This window comes from Cupressus sempervirens, chromosome 5 (assembly GCF_028749045.1).
Source record: "Cupressus sempervirens isolate cs-2001-9-10 chromosome 5, ASM2874904v1, whole genome shotgun sequence".
Classification (NCBI taxonomy): Eukaryota; Viridiplantae; Streptophyta; class Pinopsida; order Cupressales; family Cupressaceae; genus Cupressus; species Cupressus sempervirens.
This window is the reverse complement of record NC_143122.1, coordinates 907,076,918-907,098,338: the sequence shown is the minus strand read 5'-3', so window position 1 is coordinate 907,098,338 and position 21,421 is coordinate 907,076,918. Positions and strand designations below refer to the sequence as shown.

At 34.5% G+C, this 21,421-nt stretch overlaps 1 protein-coding gene across 2 annotated transcripts in view; it reads left to right on the top strand.

Annotated features, from left to right (window-relative positions):
• LOC149558863 (putative phosphoribosylformylglycinamidine synthase, chloroplastic/mitochondrial) overlaps nucleotides 1-21,421 on the top strand; it is a 300,036-nt gene that overhangs the window by 155,175 nt on the left and 123,440 nt on the right. For both annotated transcript variants that reach the window (XR_016365078.1, XM_089832878.1), the window contains exons 14-17: nucleotides 1,927-1,992; nucleotides 2,117-2,206; nucleotides 2,315-2,371; nucleotides 2,501-2,554. Coding sequence is in view for 1 of the 2 variants with exons in the window: in XM_089832878.1 (XP_089689004.1) it covers nucleotides 1,927-1,992; nucleotides 2,117-2,206; nucleotides 2,315-2,371; nucleotides 2,501-2,554 (267 nt within the window). In the remaining variant the exon portion in view is untranslated. The remainder of the gene's footprint in view (nucleotides 1-1,926; nucleotides 1,993-2,116; nucleotides 2,207-2,314; nucleotides 2,372-2,500; nucleotides 2,555-21,421) is intronic.

Sequence of the window (21,421 nt, the reverse complement as noted above, 5' to 3'; positions counted from 1 at the left end):
TTGAAAGGGGGACATCACAAACAAGAACTTGCTGATTACCTTACAACTTGATGTTGGGTTATAAAGCTATCCCTTCCTTTATCCAGAGATGTGGAAATTCAGATAAACTTGTTGATAAAAACAACATAAAGCTTTGAAACCATGATTTTGCCAAAAATCATCTAAACAAATTTATACAAAGCAACACATTGGTTTTGTGGAAAAATCATCAAACTCTTGATGTAATGCTGAAATCTCACACGATTCTGAGAAAACAATTGTCAAAAACAAGAACATGCTGACTACCTTACAACTTGATGTTGGGTTATAAAGCTATCCCTTCCTTGTTGAAAATATGGTTAAAAACGCCCACAATTTTGTCAAAAGGAAGCCAAAAAATCCATGATATATGGTTATAAATATAATAAAATCTACATGATTTTTGGGAAATAAATAATGCAAAACTTGCCTTGTAAAACCCTTTTGGATCAGAAAATCATGTTTTTCTCGAAAAAAATATTTGAGATGATGAAAACCAGCAATCCTTAGTCACAAGAATAGAGAACCCCTAAAGATATAAAAAATACTTCATTTTTGTGGTGAAAAGCAGCAAAGAAACTGCAGAAACCACAATTTTTTGGTTTAAAAAATCAACAAAAACTGAAAACCTTTGATTTTATCAGAAAAGAAAGCAAAAAATATTCTGAAAATCTCCTCATGCAACTATTCAAGAAAATCTATAAATTTTATTCTATAATGCTCCAAAAAAACTCCATGATTTTATTTTTTTAAAACACGGGCCAAAGACTTTCTTGGTAATTTCAATTTCTTTAGGTAATCAAAAACAAAAATTTGATTCAAAATTTTTGTCAAAACCATCTTCTGCTTTGATAGGATAAAATGATGATCAAATCTTGAGTCATATTGAAGAATAAACAAGGGAGAGAAATACTCTTTAAATAATCAATTACAAGATCATTCGATAATTGAAACAATCGACAACTAATAACAGAATAGAAAGTTACTAAACTGTCTAAACAACCTAAGAAATAGAAAGTTATGAAAAAATGATTCACTCACTTAAAAGATTGTTACTTACATGATTATAAAATATAAATACTAAATATTACAAATTACTCTTATGATAGTGTCTGTGTATCTTTCATCTATTCCAATGTTTATAGTTGCATGCGTGGTGACATGCAATCTTTATTAAATATGGAAGAAACAGCAATGGTCTAGTTTAGAAACACGGGAAGAACTTTGAAATATGGATGACCTGCTATTAGTTGGTTTTTGGTGGGTTGTTACAAATATTACATTCTATTTCTGCTTCATCCTTGAACACTTTTCTGTTTCTTTTTTTGGTTTGTCATTATTGTCGTAATTATTTGATTTTCATCAGACAGTTTTAAGGTCGAGTATAATCTTAATTTTTTTCCCTCTCTGAACAGATTGTAGCGTAGGTGTTTTTATTAAAAGAGGTTTGGTAGTGTGATTGGATTCTATTGCTTTTACGTGTCTTATAATTAATAAATTAAGAAATGTAGTGGGGAAATGCTTTTCCACCATTCTGATCTATTGTATTTTCTCGATTGCCTATATTTCTAAAAAGTTGCTTATGATGAAGTGGAAACTTGATTTGAATGTGTCATAAGCATAAGATGTAATATTTGCTAAAATGGAATACAGGTTCATTTACATGCATGGTCTTCAACATGCATTTCATAAATGTTGTATTCGTCAAGTCACTTTTGAAGTTTCAAGGAGAAAGCCAGTAAAACTATACGTAATTAAATCCCTGAGGAATCATTGAGTTGGTTTATTACAGCGAATGACTACTGTTCACATTATGATTATACTAATTTTACTTCTATTTTTAGTGTTGAATGCCTGCTGATTTATTTACTCTATTGCGCTATTTAGTAATATTTAAACCTTGTGCAGATTCTGATTGAGGCAAGCAATGGTGCATCAGACTATGGGAACAAATTTGGAGAGCCCTTGATTCAGGTACTCTTGATTCAGCTTGATGTATTTGGTCATGCCACATAATGTTATGTGCAGACTTTGATGTGCGTGTAGAGCTTCTCATTGCAATTTAGGCAACTCATCTATACACATGCTTATATTGTAGGGTTATACACGGACATTTGGCATGAGACTACCAAATGGGGAACGTCGAGAGTGGCTTAAACCCATAATGTTTAGTGCAGGAATTGGCCAGGTTTTGATTTTACTGACTTTTATGGTTAAGGAACATCTTATGCATCTGTTTCAAAGACATTGCTTTTATTATTCATGATGTTTCTTATATGCATGTTACATATGGCAGATTGACCATCAGCATATTAATAAAGGAGAACCTGATGTAGGCATGCTTGTTGTCAAGGTTAGACACCACTATTGAATACCAGCTTGACATTAGCAATCTATATTTTTGGCTTGAATAAGTTTTTACTGTATATTGTACACTATCCGTGCTATTTCTACTTAATGGAATTTCTTCTTTTGAGGATAGGTTGGTGGTCCTGCATACCGCATTGGCATGGGAGGTGGTGCAGCATCTAGCATGGTAAGCTATTACTCACTGTGTTAGCTATTTCCCTTGAATACTTTTATGTCTGCACTGTACCATTTTATCATTTTACATCTTTTCATCTCAATTTCCAACTGCTTTCCATTCTTGTTTTCTCACACCATTTCCCATCTTCGAAAATGAAATGAAGTTGTCAATGAAGAGTTTTGTGGTAGTAATTGGTTTAGAATGTTTTTGTTTTGCCCAGTAAAAAACCATGGGCATATTTTGTTTTATTAATTTTAAAATGATTTTTTCAATCTCTGTTCTGTGTGGGCACTGGTAGGGAAGAATGGAGTAAAAAACACCTCCAGCCTGCCTAGGACTTATTCAATCCATATACTATAAAAATTAAATGAACCGCTCTAGACTAGCAGGACAAGGAGGTCGTAGACCTTAATACATGACCAGTGAGTTTCAAAAATAAGAAACCTTTATAAGCCACCTTGGACCTGCGGGTACATTAGGAGACATTAAAATGCTCCTTTACATGTCTAGGATTAAAGAATATTTGATATCTTAAGGGTCTAATATAACCTAAATTAATAAAGAAAGTCACTTTAAAAAGTACAAGATTCAACTTTCGTACTATGGCTGACATAATGACATGCAGTTAAACTTAAAGTCTATCGCTTCTGCCATAGCACAGGTTAGTAGATACATAATAAACAAACCTGGTCATTATTTTAATCAGTTAATAAAGCGATAATTTCAACAAACCTACTAAAACATATTAAGCAAGTGACGAACTTAATATGTCAAATTAATAAAGCCCAGTCACAACAAAGACATATCAATTAGTTATAGAATCACAACTAATCATTAATTCAATCCGTAAGACCCCATAAATTCAATTGAGCTCATTAAGGGTAGTCCCATCAATTGGAGAGTAAGAAAAAAAAAGGTATGTTAATCACTTTGAGCCTCATTACAATCTCTGTTGTGCATCCTCAGTATTGCCACATAAGTTCCCATAATTACCATGGATCCCCAAGATGGGGAAAATAAAGTTATGCCTAAATTAATCCTTACTTTCCCGGGAGCGTATGTGTTCCTTATGATGCCTTAAATGATAATATGACGATCTATTTTTGGATCACGTGATGTAAAGAGGCTAAAAGATCCTAATGCCCCTATACTACCTATACTAACATAACCTCGATAAAATAAACTTATACTATCCTCTACATTACCCCTAACTTATGCATCATCTAGTGACAAGTTAGGAACTCTAAATTCCTTTACTTAACCATTGACTCCTAGGTTAGGTAATTTGTCAGCTAGAGAATTTCGTTGTTGATAAATATTATTGACAGTGACATGTTTAAATAATTTTTATTATTTCTAAACTTTGCTTAATAAGGTCACTGAGTTTCTTGTTCGAGGTTTCACCTTCTACAACATTAATAATATGATGACCTTTATTCTCCAAGGCCTCTTCCAATTGTCCTTTTTATTTGAAAATCAGTGATAATGCCCTTCCTCATGTTCTTCTACATTGAAGAATTATATATCTTATATTTTGAAGGGTTATGTCCTTTAGAGTTTAAAAGACATCTTATTTTATATTTAATATTATTTTATTATATGAAAATATTAAATATTATTTCATATAAAACTTATGTCTTATTTAATATTAATTTACATAATATGATTTATACTATATCTTGTTATAATATGGTTAATTTAATAATACTAAATTATATTTTAATTATTGTTACTTAATATGTATAGATTAATATTAATTGTTAACATTACCTTGATTAATATCAAATATTAATGCTTAATATCATATTTATTAATTAATAAGAGTTATACTTTATTTGAATACAGTGTATTTATTTAAAATATATTTGTATTCTACGCACTAAAAAGGGCTCTTAACAAGTCCACCACTCTCAATTGCTTATCCTCAAGCAATTGTTCTAAGAGGCTTTGGCTGCGATCTTGTTCATTATCTTACCTACGTATGTATTAACCCTTGCGAAAACAGGTGGTATTAATGATAGCTTGTGTAAGAGCATATGAACGAAAACACTAAGCCTACACGAAATAAACACATTAATACATGAAGACGCAATGCAAATACAAGGTAGACACATTAGACACAAAGCAAACACATTAATGAAGACACCGAGTATACATGTTAAAACTTTGTTAGATTCCTTTTTACAATTTGAAATAAGAAAATGTTTTACCAATTTTGACTGTAAATGCTGCACTCCTTTCCCTTGTTTGGAAAAAGTTCTTGAAGATGCGTCTTTTAGCAACTTTCCTATAGCTAGTACTACAATAGGGTGACCTAGTAGTTCTCCCCTTATTGTAGACTTTCTCTCACATGCCTAATTCCATAATAAATGGTAGATTTACTATTGCTCAAGTTTGGAAACGATCAAAGGGCTCCCTCAAATTTTTATCCATATTGGGAGTCTCTTGGCCCAACATGATCGAATTATTGCTCCCTCTATGCACACTCCCTACCCATTCGGTATTTGCTTCAATCACCAGTGGATGGTAGATTTATTGCTGCTTGAGTTTGGACATGCTTAGCTTGGGGCTTTTTCAGATCATTTTATTCATATTGGCTTCTCTTGCCCCAACGAGACTGATTTACTCCACCCCCTATACACACTCCCTACCCACTGGGTATGTGCTTAATTTAGTATTCGATGGTAGATTTACTTCTTCTCGAGGTTGGATACACTCAACTTGGGGCTCCCTTAGATCCTTATTCATATTGAGAATCTCTTGCCTCAACGGGACCTATTTACTCCTCTCCTTGTGCACACTCCCTACCCATTGGGTACATGGTTAATTTTGAAGTGGATGGTAGATTTATTGCTGCTCGAGTTTGGACACGCTCAGCTTGGGGCTCCCTCAAATCTTTATCCACTTTGTGATTCCCTTGCCCCAATGCGATCTATTTACTCCTCCCCTTGTGCACACTCCCTATCCACCACATGTAATGACCCCTTTTCTAGGTGGGTTTAACCATGGCCCTAGAATGCAAATGGATCCTTTTGATAATTTGATTCTTGCTATAAAATTGATCCTATTTAAACTAACTTGTATGAGCCATCACTAAATACCATTAGCGATTCTTGATAATTTCAATATCCCCCACGTATCAAATAATAAGGTTGTAGCCTCAATCGGATTGATTTGATTTGAGATACATTATTGTTACTGGTAAATCATCATTTCTATATATACTTATCCATGTTAAATAATATATATTATTGTAAATTATTTATATATATTATAGCATATAATAGATAAATTATATTATATATATTGTTATACATATTTTTTTTTTTTTGTTAATATATTAATTAAATGATTATTAAACCATAGAGACATGTCTCCTCTCATATTTATCTGAGACTCAAATATGCATTTGGAATACATTTATAACGTTGGCAATATTAGTACATTTGCAAAAAGCAGTCAATAAATCTCAACATGGTATCAGAGCCACCTGCAAATGTATTAGAAAGATAGAAAACATCGAACGCGGCATAATCACTTTTGAACTGAAAGTTTGTGCTCATACTTGTCACCGTCTAAAAGAGGAAGAACACTCGATCTGATAATAACATTCTCCGTGTATCAAGTTACACATCTACAAGTACATGCTGGAAGATATTTTTTAGAAAGGAGGAAGTTACAATCTTCGTGATTGACAATAGAAGTACGCGAACATGAAAAATATGCTCTTTTGACTTGTGATGAAGTTTGAAGATATAACTTCAATATTATTCAGAATAGTCAAATATGCAGAGGCAACCTAGCTTTGCAATAATTACAAATGGCGGAGTGACAACCACTAGAGAGAATGGGTGTTGACCATTAAGACAAAAAATCTCATCTTGGAGGTGATGTTAGGAATTGAACCTGTGAATTATTTGTCATGTCTACAAAAATCATAGACAGCAACAAAATTTGAGTTGATTAACAAATACAACGTGGTCTAGGCATTGAAAAGGTTGTTTCTAAAAAAGAGGACTGGAAAACTATATTTAGCATGGACGAGGAATGAAAAGAAACTCAGTCTACAGACATTGGAGATCATCTATGGCTTATCGTTACATAACATATGACCTATTGCATTTCATCGACATTTGAGCCATATTCGGTGATTGTTACATTTGATAAAAATTACCTCCTACAATATGTTCAAAGGCAGTTGTGGAAAAGCACAACACAACCTAAATTTACATGTGATGTAGTCACATTCCTTTGTGACGGAATTGAGTTACTAAAGTGAGTTGAGCCATGCTTCTCATGCTGCACTTCAGGATTGTATGTGTGGATTTGTGATTTACATCCACAGAGTGACTGTTTGACTTGCGTTTACCAGTATCATAAGGTTGTTTTCCTCATCATTCCATATGAATTCAATAAAATGAGAGAAGCTACTGCTGTGCGCAAGAGTGAAGTTATTTGGATTTCTTGTGCAAAGTTCTGTCTATAGGAAGTGATGCTTGCTTTGGGGGTAGTGCGCTGCTTGTGTGTATGATTAACTCACGAAGCATGGGATTTGCTTGTTGTATCTGCTCAGAAGTACCTTGCCGTAAAGAACCAAATTAGAATATATAAATGTTAATCAACCTCTACAAGCAAAGAGCTCAAGAAGATTTTATTGTTGTTACGCTTTGATAGAATGCGTCGACATAAAAGTCCTGAACAAGCACCAAAAGATAAAAATTTCAGCAAATGAAGCAAAGGAAAATGTTATCTATTGTATTTGTTTATCTAATTTTGAAGGATATTATGTGAATCAGTGCATTGGAATTGAAGGATAATGTTTGTTTCTTATGATTGCTGGTTATGTAGCTGCTTCCATGACTCTTGCTCTTGTTTGCAAGTTACCTTGTACCATACACTGGAGGGTTAACCAAAATTAAAGAATAAGGTCACACACAAAAACACCTACCAATATAAAACAATGATAAATGTAATTAACATGGATTATGAACTATCATTGAAAAATAGAGGAATCCATATCAGACATCATTTGGATTCGAAACATTTGATTAGTAGTTATTAGTGGAGTATGAAAATGAAGGCTTCCTTGAGTAATTCAAGGAGTATGTACTGCAACATCAAGCAACGATGAGAAAAGTTTATATTGCAGTGCAAACATGCCAAATATGGATAAGTAAATTTATGTTAAATACCTAACGACATGATGTGACAGGATGCATAAGACTTATGCTATGATGACATTGAAGTCTCGATCAAGAAAAGAATGTGCATTGAGCACAGAATGGATGGTGTCGAAGGATATAGAAAACGACATTTAATATTAAGGGAAGAGCCACATACACATGAGATCAATTGGTAACCAAGGATTTTTAAGAGGTGACAGCAATTTGATAAAATAATAAGACAGCTGTGAGAAGGCTATTCATCATACATTAGCAAACATCATTGAAAAAACATCTTTTCTCTTCCCATCCTTTATTGGATATGCTCGATTGAGCATTAGCCATTTGATGTTAGTTGGTTGCATACATTGAGAGAAGGTATAGAGAAGGATGTATCAAATGCATTGCTATTGGATAAAAAATTCATTCGATAATAAGACCAACTAGTATCAGACCACTGTAACCAGATTGGTTGAAAAGCTTATTTAATAAAGATATCAATTTCTGCTAATTGCAGATTGGAAGTCCTAAGATATTGTTGATGGTGACAACTTGCTGGAGGAAGTTTATTTCTTTAAACTAATATCTTTAGAGAAGTTTCCCAACCTCTTACGACTAAGGAAGTTAAAGAGGTTAAGTTTATATGATTACTCGAGTGCTCAAGATCCTCCACATGTTAGTGATTTGGTTGCATTCAATTCCAAGATTTTCAAAATTGTTTGGAGCGTTCTAAATACCAAACGTCTTGAACATAAATGAGGAAAGATGAACAAAATATTGGTGAAAAGCTATGACCATGGATTGTAGACCTATATTTCTCTCACTGTTTGCTATGAGTGATACAAGTGAAACTAGTTATAACAAAAGTCATGCTAAAATCTATTTGAAGGGCAAGATCAAAGAAGTTTGGAACCATAAACATTGGGTCCTTTAACAAGTACAACTCATTGTTATGAGATGTTAGTTCCCTAATAGTTATCAAGTTATGTCACCGTTAATGAAGAAATATCAGTAAAGTGCAAATATGAGAGTGAAGTACTTAAGGATTGTTGACCATGCTTCTACCGCTACGCAGTTGACACATGACTTCAACACGATATATCCTTAATATCATGAGTTCTTCTAGGGCCATGACATTTAATGATATTGGTGACCTCATTTCTCTCTAAATTGTGACAACCTATACTACATTCATTCAATGATGGTGATATGAGGATAGCAACGATCAGGTCCACAGAAATATACACTGAGATTACTCAAAAATTATAGGCTCACTCCCAAAGTAAATTGGAAGAAATGGTTCAACTCTATAAGATGGAATGAGTGGGAATTTTACATTGTGGGGGGGTGAATAATTACCTTAACCCAATGTTTCATTCCCATCAAAGGCATTTTCAAATTTGATACATATGGACCTTCATTGGAGAAATTAATATCAAGGATGTTGATGTACATATAAGTATTTATTATTCTTAAATATATTACATTACATTTATCCATTCATTATAGTCTCTTTCTTATTTGTAATTTTATACATACTATAATAATTATTTGCCTTGATCTTTTCCTTTATGTCCGAGGATGTTCTTGTAGAAAATGAAGGTTGGTAATTAACACATGCTACCAAAATATTGTGCAGGCTCAATTTTATGATAGTAACTCGAATCTGATGATCACATTAGATAAAGAGCTTAGAAGATTGATACTTAGATGGAGTCTAGAGATACATGTGTGTGATTGCATGATTTTGATGGGCCTACTCCTGTGTACATAATGGGGAAGTAATGACTTATCACTAGATTGATATCAAATTTAGAGGGAGTTCGATAGACATTCTTAGGCGAAGAGAGCTCTAAGGGAGTAACTAGAGGACTTGACTTCCCAGGATTGTTGTTTAGAGGGAGAAATTTGAAGTGTGATCTCTTTTCTATAAGGAAAAAGTTCGAAGTGAAATCCCTTGTAATCCATTCATCTCTGTGAGAGAGAATTGAGGTGAAAACCCTTATAGCACCCTCTGACTTGGTTCATGTTGGTTACTATTTCTCATATGATATGTAATGAGAGGTGATGGTCTTTCATTGACATATATAAACAGGGGGTAACCATTGTAAGGTGACAATCTTATAAATGCTAGAGCTGTTATCATGACATACTTCATTAAGTTGTTGTCCTAGAGTGTTGGAAGTCATCATAACGAACATATCATGGCTAGACTTCATTAAGTTGTTGTCCCGGAGTGCCTGAGATCATGATACTTGTCATGATAGAAACCATGACATTGTGATTTCTTGTTAAGTTGTCCTAGAGTGCCGGAAATTAGATAACTCATATCCTTCTAGGATATAACATATTCTTTTAGTACGCATCATGGATTTGATGGAAGTGCAGATATGAAAAGAATATTCGTATGATGAACATCATATGATTGATATTTCTTGTCGAATCATACTTTGGATTATATCGAAAGATAATATCTAAGTTGATGGATTTATGTTGATATCCTTAAATATGCCATTCCAGGAATATCATACTGAGATGATATCTATTCATATACTTGAGAGCATAATGTGTTCTACAAATCCTCCCTAGTTAAGAGGGAGTGTTAAGGTTGTAGCCTCAGTCGGATTGATTCGATTTGAGATACATTATTGTTATTGGTAAATCATCATTTCTATATATACTTATCCATGTTAGATAATATATATTATTGTGTATTATATATATATATATATATATATATATATATATATATATATATATAATACATATATTATATTTATATATATTGTTATACATATTATTATTATTTTGTTAACATATTAATTAAATGATGATTAAACCATAGAGACATGTCTCCCCTCATATTTATATGAGATTCAAATTTGCATTTGGAATACATCTATAACACTGGAACTGTTAGTACATTTATTATTTGTAAAAACCGATCAATAAATCTCAACATCAAATCCCATAATGGATGGTAGATTTATTGCTGTTTGAGTTTGGACATGATCTATGCAGGGTTGCCATATTTGGATTCTCTCACCCCCAACAAGAGCGTTTACTCTTTGCCTTGTGTACACTCCCTATCCACTATGTACTAATACAAGAGGTCTTATAAGACTTATCCACAATTAATTACTAGCATTAGTTATTATATTACACTCCTCTCTTAAATACCCTGTTGGCACTCAAAATTGCATCCTTGATTTTGAGTACCATGCTGAATTTTGAGCCCCTATAAGTGCATAAATAAATGTGTACCCGATTGTTCGTTTGAGGCTTGAGAGGTGTTTAATGTTTCTAACACCTTGCATTCAATATATTCATTCGTCTTGTATTGATAAATTGTCATTCCAAGTCATTCCGTGAAGTTTTGTTTTGTGCAATGTTCAAATCTGCATTTTTGCTCAAGTGTCAAAGAACGACAGGTAGCTTAGTTTGCATTTGAATATCTTGCACCTAGTAATGTTTCATGACTCGCTGCTTTGGGAATGTTTAGTGCACATATTAGAGAACCTATGTTTCATATTTCAAGTAATTTTGACATGTTTTCACTAGGTTTTGAATCCCTCAAAGTCAATTGTTTACTGTTGTCATGCTGATACTAATTGTTCAGAATTTTGGGAGGCCCTATTTGACCGATTATAACTTTGACCCAGTTGACCGAAATTAGAAAATTTCTTTTGCATTGCATTCTAGAGGTCAAACACTTGTTATGTTTTAGATTTGAGCTTATGATGAATCCGTTTGATTAGTTTCCGAACGCGATTCCAAATGCAATTTTTAAAGTTTTACTAGTGTCGTGAAGTGTAGATTGATCAGTACCTCTGTTCAGGATGTCATAACACTGAGTCTACGATTGTCTGAACCAAATGGTTTGTACCGTTGTGTTGTACTCTGAAAATTCTTTAAGTGTGCCACTTTGCAAGTTTTGACGAATCCATTTGCACGCTTTCCTAGGTCCATTCCGTTTGTAAAAATCGTTATTCTGTCATTGTTTCTAGTTGCAAATCTGAGTAGCCCACTTTGACTGCTCTCCAAATGCGCCCAGTGATTCATTATGAGCCCAAATCACAGAATTATACTCTCCTTGTGACAGTGAACTAGTGCCCCAGTTTTCGTGCCCCCAAGTGTCAGTTTGACTTATTTCCAAAGCCAAAACCGAATGTGATTTATGGTTTTCTGACATGTTTGCTTGTAGGCAGCTCTGAGAAGGCAACTTTGACGATCAATATATTTTGACCCAGATGTCATCATGACACAAGATTTGATAGGGCAGGAGAATGTGGAACAAAGAATTAGTATGTCTTATTTCAAGGCCCGGATGTCAGTTTCAGTCAGTTTTTAAGGCCAGTCAGAGGACCTCTTGGCAGGAAAATCATAGTTTGCATGAACATGGTAAAACGTTTTAAAAATAATGATGCAGTGCTTGACTTTAAATCTAATCAATTCCAGGTGATCAGTGGATCAGTCTGAATGTCAGGGGTTTCAGTTTAATTTTTTTGTAGTTGGACCCTCTTTGGGGCCCAACTAATATCATCAGATTGCTGAGATATGGATTTTGGGAAGTAGATCATTTTCAAGTAATACTAAGTTTTTTTTTATTGCCACATTATTTTAGTATGAATGCCCAACTTTGTAGATCAAGTGAATCATGTGGAATCTTAGTAGGTATTGATTGTTCATGAAAGGGGGTAAACATGTTACACTTTAAGAGCCTTAGTTTGTGTGATCACTCTCAAACAAAGAAAGCTGCAGTCCATATGCCCAAATGCTTCTCTATGTAAACAGTTACAAAGGGGGTTGTGGAGATTGATAACCTAAGGGAGTTCCTCACAATGAATGCAAGCCAAGAAAGCATTGTTGAATTGCATAGGCGACTTAGGCTTAATGGAGTCCCAGTTTGAAGTTTTATGTATAAAAATAAGTGCTTGGGGAGCTAATAGGTGGGAGCTAAAGGTAGGAGCGCTTGAAAGTTATTGAGAAAAGAGTACCTAATATACATGGCACAGACTTAGACCTGCTTTCTTTGTATAGACAAGTCACTGCATGTGGAGGACTTGAGCAGGTTATCAAGGAGGACTGGCAATAATTGCAAAGAAGGCATGCATGAGCTTCCATTTATATATCCAGGCCAGATTTATGAAGGGCATGTGACAACTGTGCACTTATATCAAGGAGCGTTTGTCTTCATTGGTTGTGTTCATGACGGGTGGGTTCCAATTAAAGGATATGACTAGTTTTGGATACGACACCACATCAAAGTTGGTATGCATGTTCAAGTTGAAGTGGTGGCTAAAAGGGATCCATCTTGGTTTCAATTTCCTATTGAATTGTGTTTTGTCAATCAAAATATTGATCACCTTATTTTTTACAAGTTTGAGTTTCCGCTTGCGTTTAGCATATGGGGATGAGAAAGGGGGATAACTTCCCATCATCACACCACTTAAACTCGCGCTTTCTGGCATGTTTTGATATCTCCCTTGCCGTGGAAGTGTGTTGGAGAATTGAGGGGGATGAGGTTGTAAGAAACATAGAGAGAAATTGATGGTGCTGTGAGCTGTAATTCCTTCTTTAGTCTTCAACCGATAGCTGAGGCAATTGAGGGAATGGGGATGCTCGAATCCATTGAAGATATTAGATAGGGGCACTCTACGCCATCCCATGCACTTTTGCTCATGCATACTACTCTTGCAAAACACTTGTATGTTGAGGGCCACATTTGACCCTAATTTGCTCATGATCCTCAGCTATAGTAGTTAAAAGGAAATAGTTTAAAACTACTATCGCACATGCATGCGGTGGGCGTAACTTATGTTTTTTAAATACTTCAATGCTCAACTCTTAAGTGTCTCAAGACAAAAGGCTTTTTTAAGCCAAAGGCCTCACGCGTGGGACTTGTTGATTTGGCGACCATAACAAAATTTTGAACGGATAGGTGGATATGGAACGATGATTGGACAGTATGAACAAATCGAAATTGGACATGTGGTAGTTCCAACAAGCAAAGTGATGACTTCAGCAACCAGCTGGGCGTATTACAAGGTGACACTTGGCACACAAATCGAGGTGGCAAAATCGTACACATGGTCGCTTGTTGCATTCCTGCATGCGACGTAGTAGTTGCCAACTGTACCTGTGAGAAAGCGCCTAGCCAACACGTGGCAATCGGCGGTGACATGGCAGGTTCAAATTGTAGTTCACCAAATTGTGCCACGTGTCTAATCCGACGGTCAATGCTTCCCCACATTGTGAAGATGTGCGAAGGTTAAGGAAAGCAGGGAAGTGCCTTGCTGACATGTGGCAGTGGGTCCAGGTTGGCGATGACGTGGCAGGGGCAGAAACCGAACCAATAACAAGGTGTCATGTAATGAGATGTGGACTTGAGATCCTTACTAGGGGCTTGATTGTCAAATTGATCCCTTGGGCATTCCTGATAAGAAAATATGGGACTATCATATATCCTTAGAACCAGGAAAAAGTGAATTTTCCATATTTGGAGTTTGTTTTTGCACAGGAGGCCATGTATTCGAGTTAATTAGGATTTTGTCTCAGGTACCCATTTTTTTAGTCTCATTCAGTTAAGGCAGTCCAAATTTGATTTTTGATAAAATGGTGACCTGAGTAAATGCTAGAGGCAGTAGGGATGTAGTTAGTGACAGATTTTCTCATTTCCAAGTTAGTCAAATGAAGGTATTGGCAACATTTCAGATGCCTATTTGATATTTTAGCATAACAAGGGTTTTTCATCATTAAGGAAGAGATATTTCGAGTTTGTTACACAACAATGATGAGATTCCTATCTGATTTCAGTTGTATAGAGAAGAGAGATGCTTTGCAACAATAGGGAATGAAGATTCAAATGGACACATGTTACTTCTAGATCAGATCCGGCTTCTTCTTCCTTCCTATATCTTTCTTTTTCTCTCCCATTGTAAGGGTTCCAATTCTCATTTCTGCAATTGTGATACTAAAAGGATGGTTCCAGTTCAGTCTTGTCATTGTGATACCCCCATTTTCCAGTTTTCTCTCTTGTATGAACAACAAGAAAATAAAGCTAATATAGATAGTTCTGATCTATTTAGTGGTTTCAGGAGTTATTCGTATGCATCTTGAATGTATAATTTCAAAGAAATGAATACAATGAGCAAGAATTTTCTTAGTCTCATTGTGATTCTTATCTCCTATCTCTGTAATTTGCAATGTTGTGTGGTTTAGAGACAAAGAACTTAGACCCGTTTGCATCCCCTTAAGGTTGTATGCCTGGTATGTTTTGCTATTGGAATAAAGAGCCAAGTAAATGCTTGATGTATTTGATAGGGTTCCTAGTTATTTGAGAAGGATATTTGATGAGAATGAGGTCTTTATGAGCACTGATGTTTGAATTCACAAAGTGATAGGATAGATCTGATATCTTGATATATGAAATATGTCACTGGTATCATAGATATATGTCTGTGATTTATGGAACTGCCCAATAGATAAGGCACGGATCAGCTATAGGATCAATTTGTTCTTATTGTTACATATTTGGGGATATGTTGAAATCAAAATTATAATCATCCATTTCCCTTTCGGTTTAAGAGCTGAAAGGATACCCTCACTTAGCTTGTGGATTTCATAGATTTTGCAATTTTCTACTGCACATCTTTGTTATTGCATAAGCATAGGAGAAATAAGGGTTTTATCTACTTTGTTTAAATTCAGTGTATGCTTTTGAAGAATTGGTACCATATAAAGAATCTATAGGTATACCCACGTAGGTTTTATAGAGCCTAAAGTAGAAGAAGGGTCTAGCCTTGTAGTTGGCCCGGTGTCTAAAAGGATATGTTGCAGATGGGAAGTAGCTGCCCCTAGATGTATTCTGTTCTCATCAGGATAATTTGAAATTGTGACGTTTCAAAACACCAACATACCCGATAACAATAATATTAAAATTAATTAGTTTTTCCTAATAATAATAATAGTATTAACTATTAACAAATAATATAGTATTGATCCTCAAAACAATATAATTAACGTATTCTTGTTATTTAAAATAACATTCTTATTTATATTCAATATTGATCATGATGAATTTATATTCTTAATAATAATAATAAAAATTTATTCTATAATAATAGTATCATAGACATTAACATAACTTTATAAATATATTCTTTGAAGTGATCCTTATTCAATTAAATAAATCATACTTACCTTTATGTTACCTTTTCTCATGGTCGTACATAGAATAATATGAGGCCCAATCACCAGTTCATTATTTATTCGATGGGTCTCATCACCAAGCCATTCGTCTTATATGCTTGTACAAACTCGTGTGATTAAAATTGCCATCTCTTGGTCACCGCTCATTCTTATGCCCCACTCCTTAAGGGCCTGCTGACATCAGAACTGCAGTGCAACATGGTCACTGATGGTTGGTACTTCCCTAGTGTGGTAACCATGGTACTGTCCTCCCTTATTCTTATGTACCCGCTGATTGTTCAGACTGCCAGTCCAGTTTGAGTGGTCTCTGACCAACTATACTTCCCATGTGCTTCCCATGGTTTACAATACTTTTCCAACGTCCACCTCATTTTAATGATATTCCATATTTTGTTTCCTTATCTCTTCATTAATGGTATTTGTATGGTTGGTCTGCCTTGTCTATGTGGCATGTGACCTGTCTTGTCTATTGTATGATATTACCTTTGTTCCACATCATCTTCGTTGCTAAACGTTTGGTGCCAACGTAAGCAAACAAGCTTGGTTGATCGGTTGTTTTTGATATTCTGCTTTTGGCTCCTTATCTTTCCCTTCATTGCTAATATCTTCTTATAATAAAATGAGGATTCTTCACAGATAGACAATTCTTCACTGATAAATGATTCTTCACCGCTAAAGTTGAACACATGTTTGTGTGGTCACTTGTAAATATTCAAATGTACTAAAATGTGCATTTTAAGTTGAGTCCACCAATTTGATTAGACTGCTTCTCAAATTGGATCTGACCTAGTGTTTACTGTTAGATCATACATAATATTCTGTGTACTGTGATAGATTTCGACCATTATCAGCTCATAGAGAACCATAACTTTCTCAACATCATCTCATATATCTATCATCCTTGAGACTGATTATTTTATATTATCATGACTTGCTAACAATGATGAGAGATATTTTCTATGGTTTTGGAATGTGTCTAGAATGCAGTAATGTTTGCTAAATGCTGACTTAAGCATTTGATAGACCGGTTCAAGTGAATTCTTTCATTTGTAAATTCAATATCGTCCAGCTGTACAACCTCCAAAATTTGACAACCTTTTGTTGCTCTGGTCCAAAGTCTTATCACCTTTGTATTACAGTCGCTGCTTCATTAGTACCCTTGCTTTAATCTTTCATTTTTGTTATCTGATTCTCATATTTGGTTTTCATCAATACTGTCATGTCTTTCTGTAGCTGATTTCTTGAATTGTTTGTTGTGAAATTTTCTCCCTAGGTTAGTAGGATCATGCTCTGATACCACTATGATGACTCTTATTCTTTGAGGCGTCTTCGAATTGTCCTTTCTATTTGAAGATCAATGACAATGTCCTTCCTCATGTTCTTCTACATTGAAAAATTATGTGTCTTATCTTTTGATGGGTTCCTTCCTTTAGATTTTAAACAACATCTTATTTTATATTTAATAATATTTCATATAAAACTTATGTATTATTTAATATTAATTTATAGATTATGATTTATCTTATATCTTGTTATAACATAGTTAATTCAATAACATAGTTAATTCAATAACACTTAATTATATTATATTTATTGTTATTTAATATGTATAGATTAATATTAACTATTAATATTACCTTGATTATTATCAAATATTAAGGCTTAATATCATATTTATTAATTAAGAATAGTTATAAGATATTTAAATAATGTATGTATTGAAAATATATCTGTATTGTACACACTAATCAGGGCTCATGAGAAATAACTATAGCTGAGTCCCCTTCAATCTTAACCTTGAAATGTTCAATTCCTCTCACACTCTCAAACCTTGTAATAGGGGTGAGAATTCTGCTATGTTGTTTTAGGTTATACCCAAAGGTTTAATTAGTTTAGTCCCTAGATCCCCTTTATGATTATGTAAAAAATACCCCATTCTTGCTATATTGGGGTTGCCTCTGGAAGCCCCATAAAACTCTTAAACCATCCTTCCTCTGGTGTTTTTTTAGTGACACACTTGTCTTAATTTGATTGGAATGTTAGGACTATCAGCCACAAAGGTGAGGATTGTCAGGCCCTACCATTTAAGCTTCATCTTGTCATCCCAATGGGAGTAAGTCTTGCCCTTTTTCCAAACATGTTACTACTAATTACTACTACTATGGCTGCTTCGATTATGTTGATGATTTGAGTACAACTCAAGTCTTTATCCTTGAAAATCCGTCTGTTCCTTTCTTTCCAAATCTCCCAAATAAGGATTGAGAGTGCTATAATGCACAAGTTACTGTACACATCATTCTTTTTCACTATTGGCCAACTATAGAAGAGGTCTATTACATCTCCTAGCAGGGCAGATTTGCAATTGAGCCTGCTAAATAGTCAGTACCAACACTATTAGAGAATTCACAATTCAAGAGTAGACGGTTAACTGATTCCTCTTCCTTTTTACAAAGAACACACCTTGAGGGACTTTGATACCTATCTTCCAGAATCATTCCGCAGAATAATTCTCTTTTGTAATGCTAAGCAAGCACACATACTTGGGTTTGGTAGACATGCCTTATCCGAACATAATCTGGTGAGAAGCTTAGTTTTATTCAGCTGTCTTCTTTCGTGGAGAGACATTTATCCTACCTTTGAGCCATCTTCCCCATTTTTGGCTTTGGCCCATATAATTCTATCACTATGGAGGCTTGGTGAGATAAACCTAGAGTCTGAAATTTTCATCAATCTATTTCTAAACTTTGTTGGAATCTCTTGTGTGTTTCCTATCTTCCAATTCTATCCAAAAGTTGGAATACCGTGAGAGAATTCTAAATAGTCTCTGACTAAAACCCCTTGTTGATGCTTAAGATTGCTAATAGTTTGTTGATTGTCTATGATGAAAGGGATAGATGGGTATCTCGCTGAAGAGTCATCCCAAGAAAGTGAAGAGCCAACATCCCCTATACTCCAAGAGATGCCTTCATTAATGATATCCCTACATTGTTTCATAAAGCTCCATATTCTGGAGTTATTGGGTAAAAATAGATTTCTAAAAATGCTAAGATTATTGCTAGCATCTAGAGTCTTATATCTAAGGAACTTGACCCATTTGAGATCAGGATTCTAAACATTCTCCAAACGAGCTTTGCTCCCAAAGCTAGATTTTGATCTCTAATAATTTTGAGAATTTCTCCCTCATCCTCTTTAGGTCTACATAACTTGTCCCATGCAAATAAGGGACACTCGTCCCTTATTTGCTGAAACTTGCCAAAATTTTTCCTAAACTTCTAAATAATTTTAGTACTCACATCTGAAGGAATCTTGATGCAAGACATTTGATATATAGGAAGAGAGAAGAGAACAAATTTTAGCATAGTGAACCTTCTAGTTGAGGACAACCACTTGCCTTTCCAAGATTCTACCTTCGTATCTATTTTATTAAGAATACTACTCCGGAGGTGATTGCTTCTGGATCCTTTATCTAAGGCTATTTTGAAATATTTGCAAGGCAGGTTTTCTTTCTTGAAGTCCAAGATACAAAAAATGTCTTCAGCATTTTGATCACAAGCATTAAAAAAGAAAATGTCCGATTTATCTATATTTATCATTTGACTAGATGCTAAAGAATAAGCCTCCAATAGTGTCTTAATATTCTTAGCGTCTTGTATATCTGTCTTACAATACAACATGTATCATCTACAAATCGTTGATTAGTCGTTGGTTCCAATTTGTTGGTTATTTTGATACCTTTATTCTCCCCTCTGCCCTTAGCCTTTGAAAATGATTGACCCAATGCTTTTGCCATTATAATAAACAAAAATGGGGATAGGGGGTCACCCTGCCCAAGGCCTCTGGAGATATCACAGTAACCCTTTGGCAATCCATTAACTAAAATTGATATTTTGGGGGTTAAAATACATTCATAGACAAGGTTAATCCTTTTCTTGAAAAACCCAAAGGCTTTTAGACACCTGAATAGAAATCTCTAGTCTACTTTATCGCAAGCCTTCTTAATATCTAACTTAATAAGCATAATGTTGTGAGGTTCTCACACCATCGCCCCAAAATTTTGGGGACCCCCATTTTCTTGATCGCCGTGGCAACTTTTTTTTTGCAGTTGTCCAAAATTTTCTGATTTTAGAAAATTTTTCGCCTTGGACGCCTTCAAGCCAAGAGGGAGGACATTAGATTTTTTTTCCACCCAACTTTAACTTGATTTTCTGGAACTTGTAATTTTATCCTTAGGCCGAACAAATTCAAGGACAACATTTTCTTGATAGTTAGAACGATAATTGGTAGGGTAAATTTACAAATTTTTGTGACTTAGATGATTTATTTTGAAAATTGGATATAATTGTATAGACTTGAACATTTTCAAAATCAAATTTTAGATTTAATTGTTTTGGAAAATTTCAATTTTTTCGTTGGAAAAGGGAAATTTTGCGAGAGTGAAATTAAATTGGAAAAATCAATTTTGGATGCTAGAGAAAATGATTTATCTTAAAAGTAAAAAAATTTAATTGCATTGCAAAATTGAGATGGACTTAATTGCAAAATTTTGCATTAAATTGGTTAAAATTGCCTTGAAAATTTTAAATATCAAAAAGGATTGGTAAATTAAAATTGAAAAATCGATTTTGGCTTGCCAAATCCGATTTTAAATGATATCTTAATTACCAAAACATCATTAACTGAAAATTTTTAACACCTCCAAGGCTTTCTTAATTTCGTTTTGCAATTTTGGTCCTAATCAGCAATATAAAATGCAAATTTCACTAAGGCAAAATCAATTTTCTAGCTTGGCATTTAATTTTGGACCATGAATGGTGGCCTAATTTAATTTTCTCTCCTAGGGCTAGTCGGCCAGCTTGGAGGAGTGTGTGGAGTTGGGTATAAGAAGGCTTCTCCCCTTTCCCATTCCTCATTCCACCACAAGCATCTCTTCTACTTGGCAATTTTCTTAGGCAGCCTTTGCTTGTTGATTTTCTTCTAGCTTGGAGCAGATTTCACATGCCTTGGATGAATTATTTCAAGGAGCAGATTTGCATGTGTTTGGAGATTTTGCAAGAGGGCAGCAAATTTTCCTTCCTTGGGCGATTTTTGCCAGATTTTCGCGTTTTGTGCAAGGGCAGGTTTTCATTGTTGGCATCTCTTTTTTCTTGGTGATTTTATTAGGTCAGATCTGCACTTCCTCTTACCTTGGCGATTTAGTGGAGGATTGATTTTTTTCCTTGCAAAGGTGCTGCGGTTTCACATCAGATCTGGACAAATTTTTATTTGGAGGAGGAAACATATGATTGAAATCTGATTTTTGGCAGGGTGTGGGCAAGTTCAAAGAGCTTAAAATTCTGATTTTGCAAGGAGATTTGAATTTTCTTAGGTCTGATCCGAACTTCAAAGAAGACCCAGCTATTGGTTAAGGTAAATTCAATTCTTTCTAGAGCTGAAAGATGGTTCTTAAGTGGATTTCACTCCTTGTTCTTGCTCGGTTTTGTTTCCCTTATGTTCTTCTTGCATT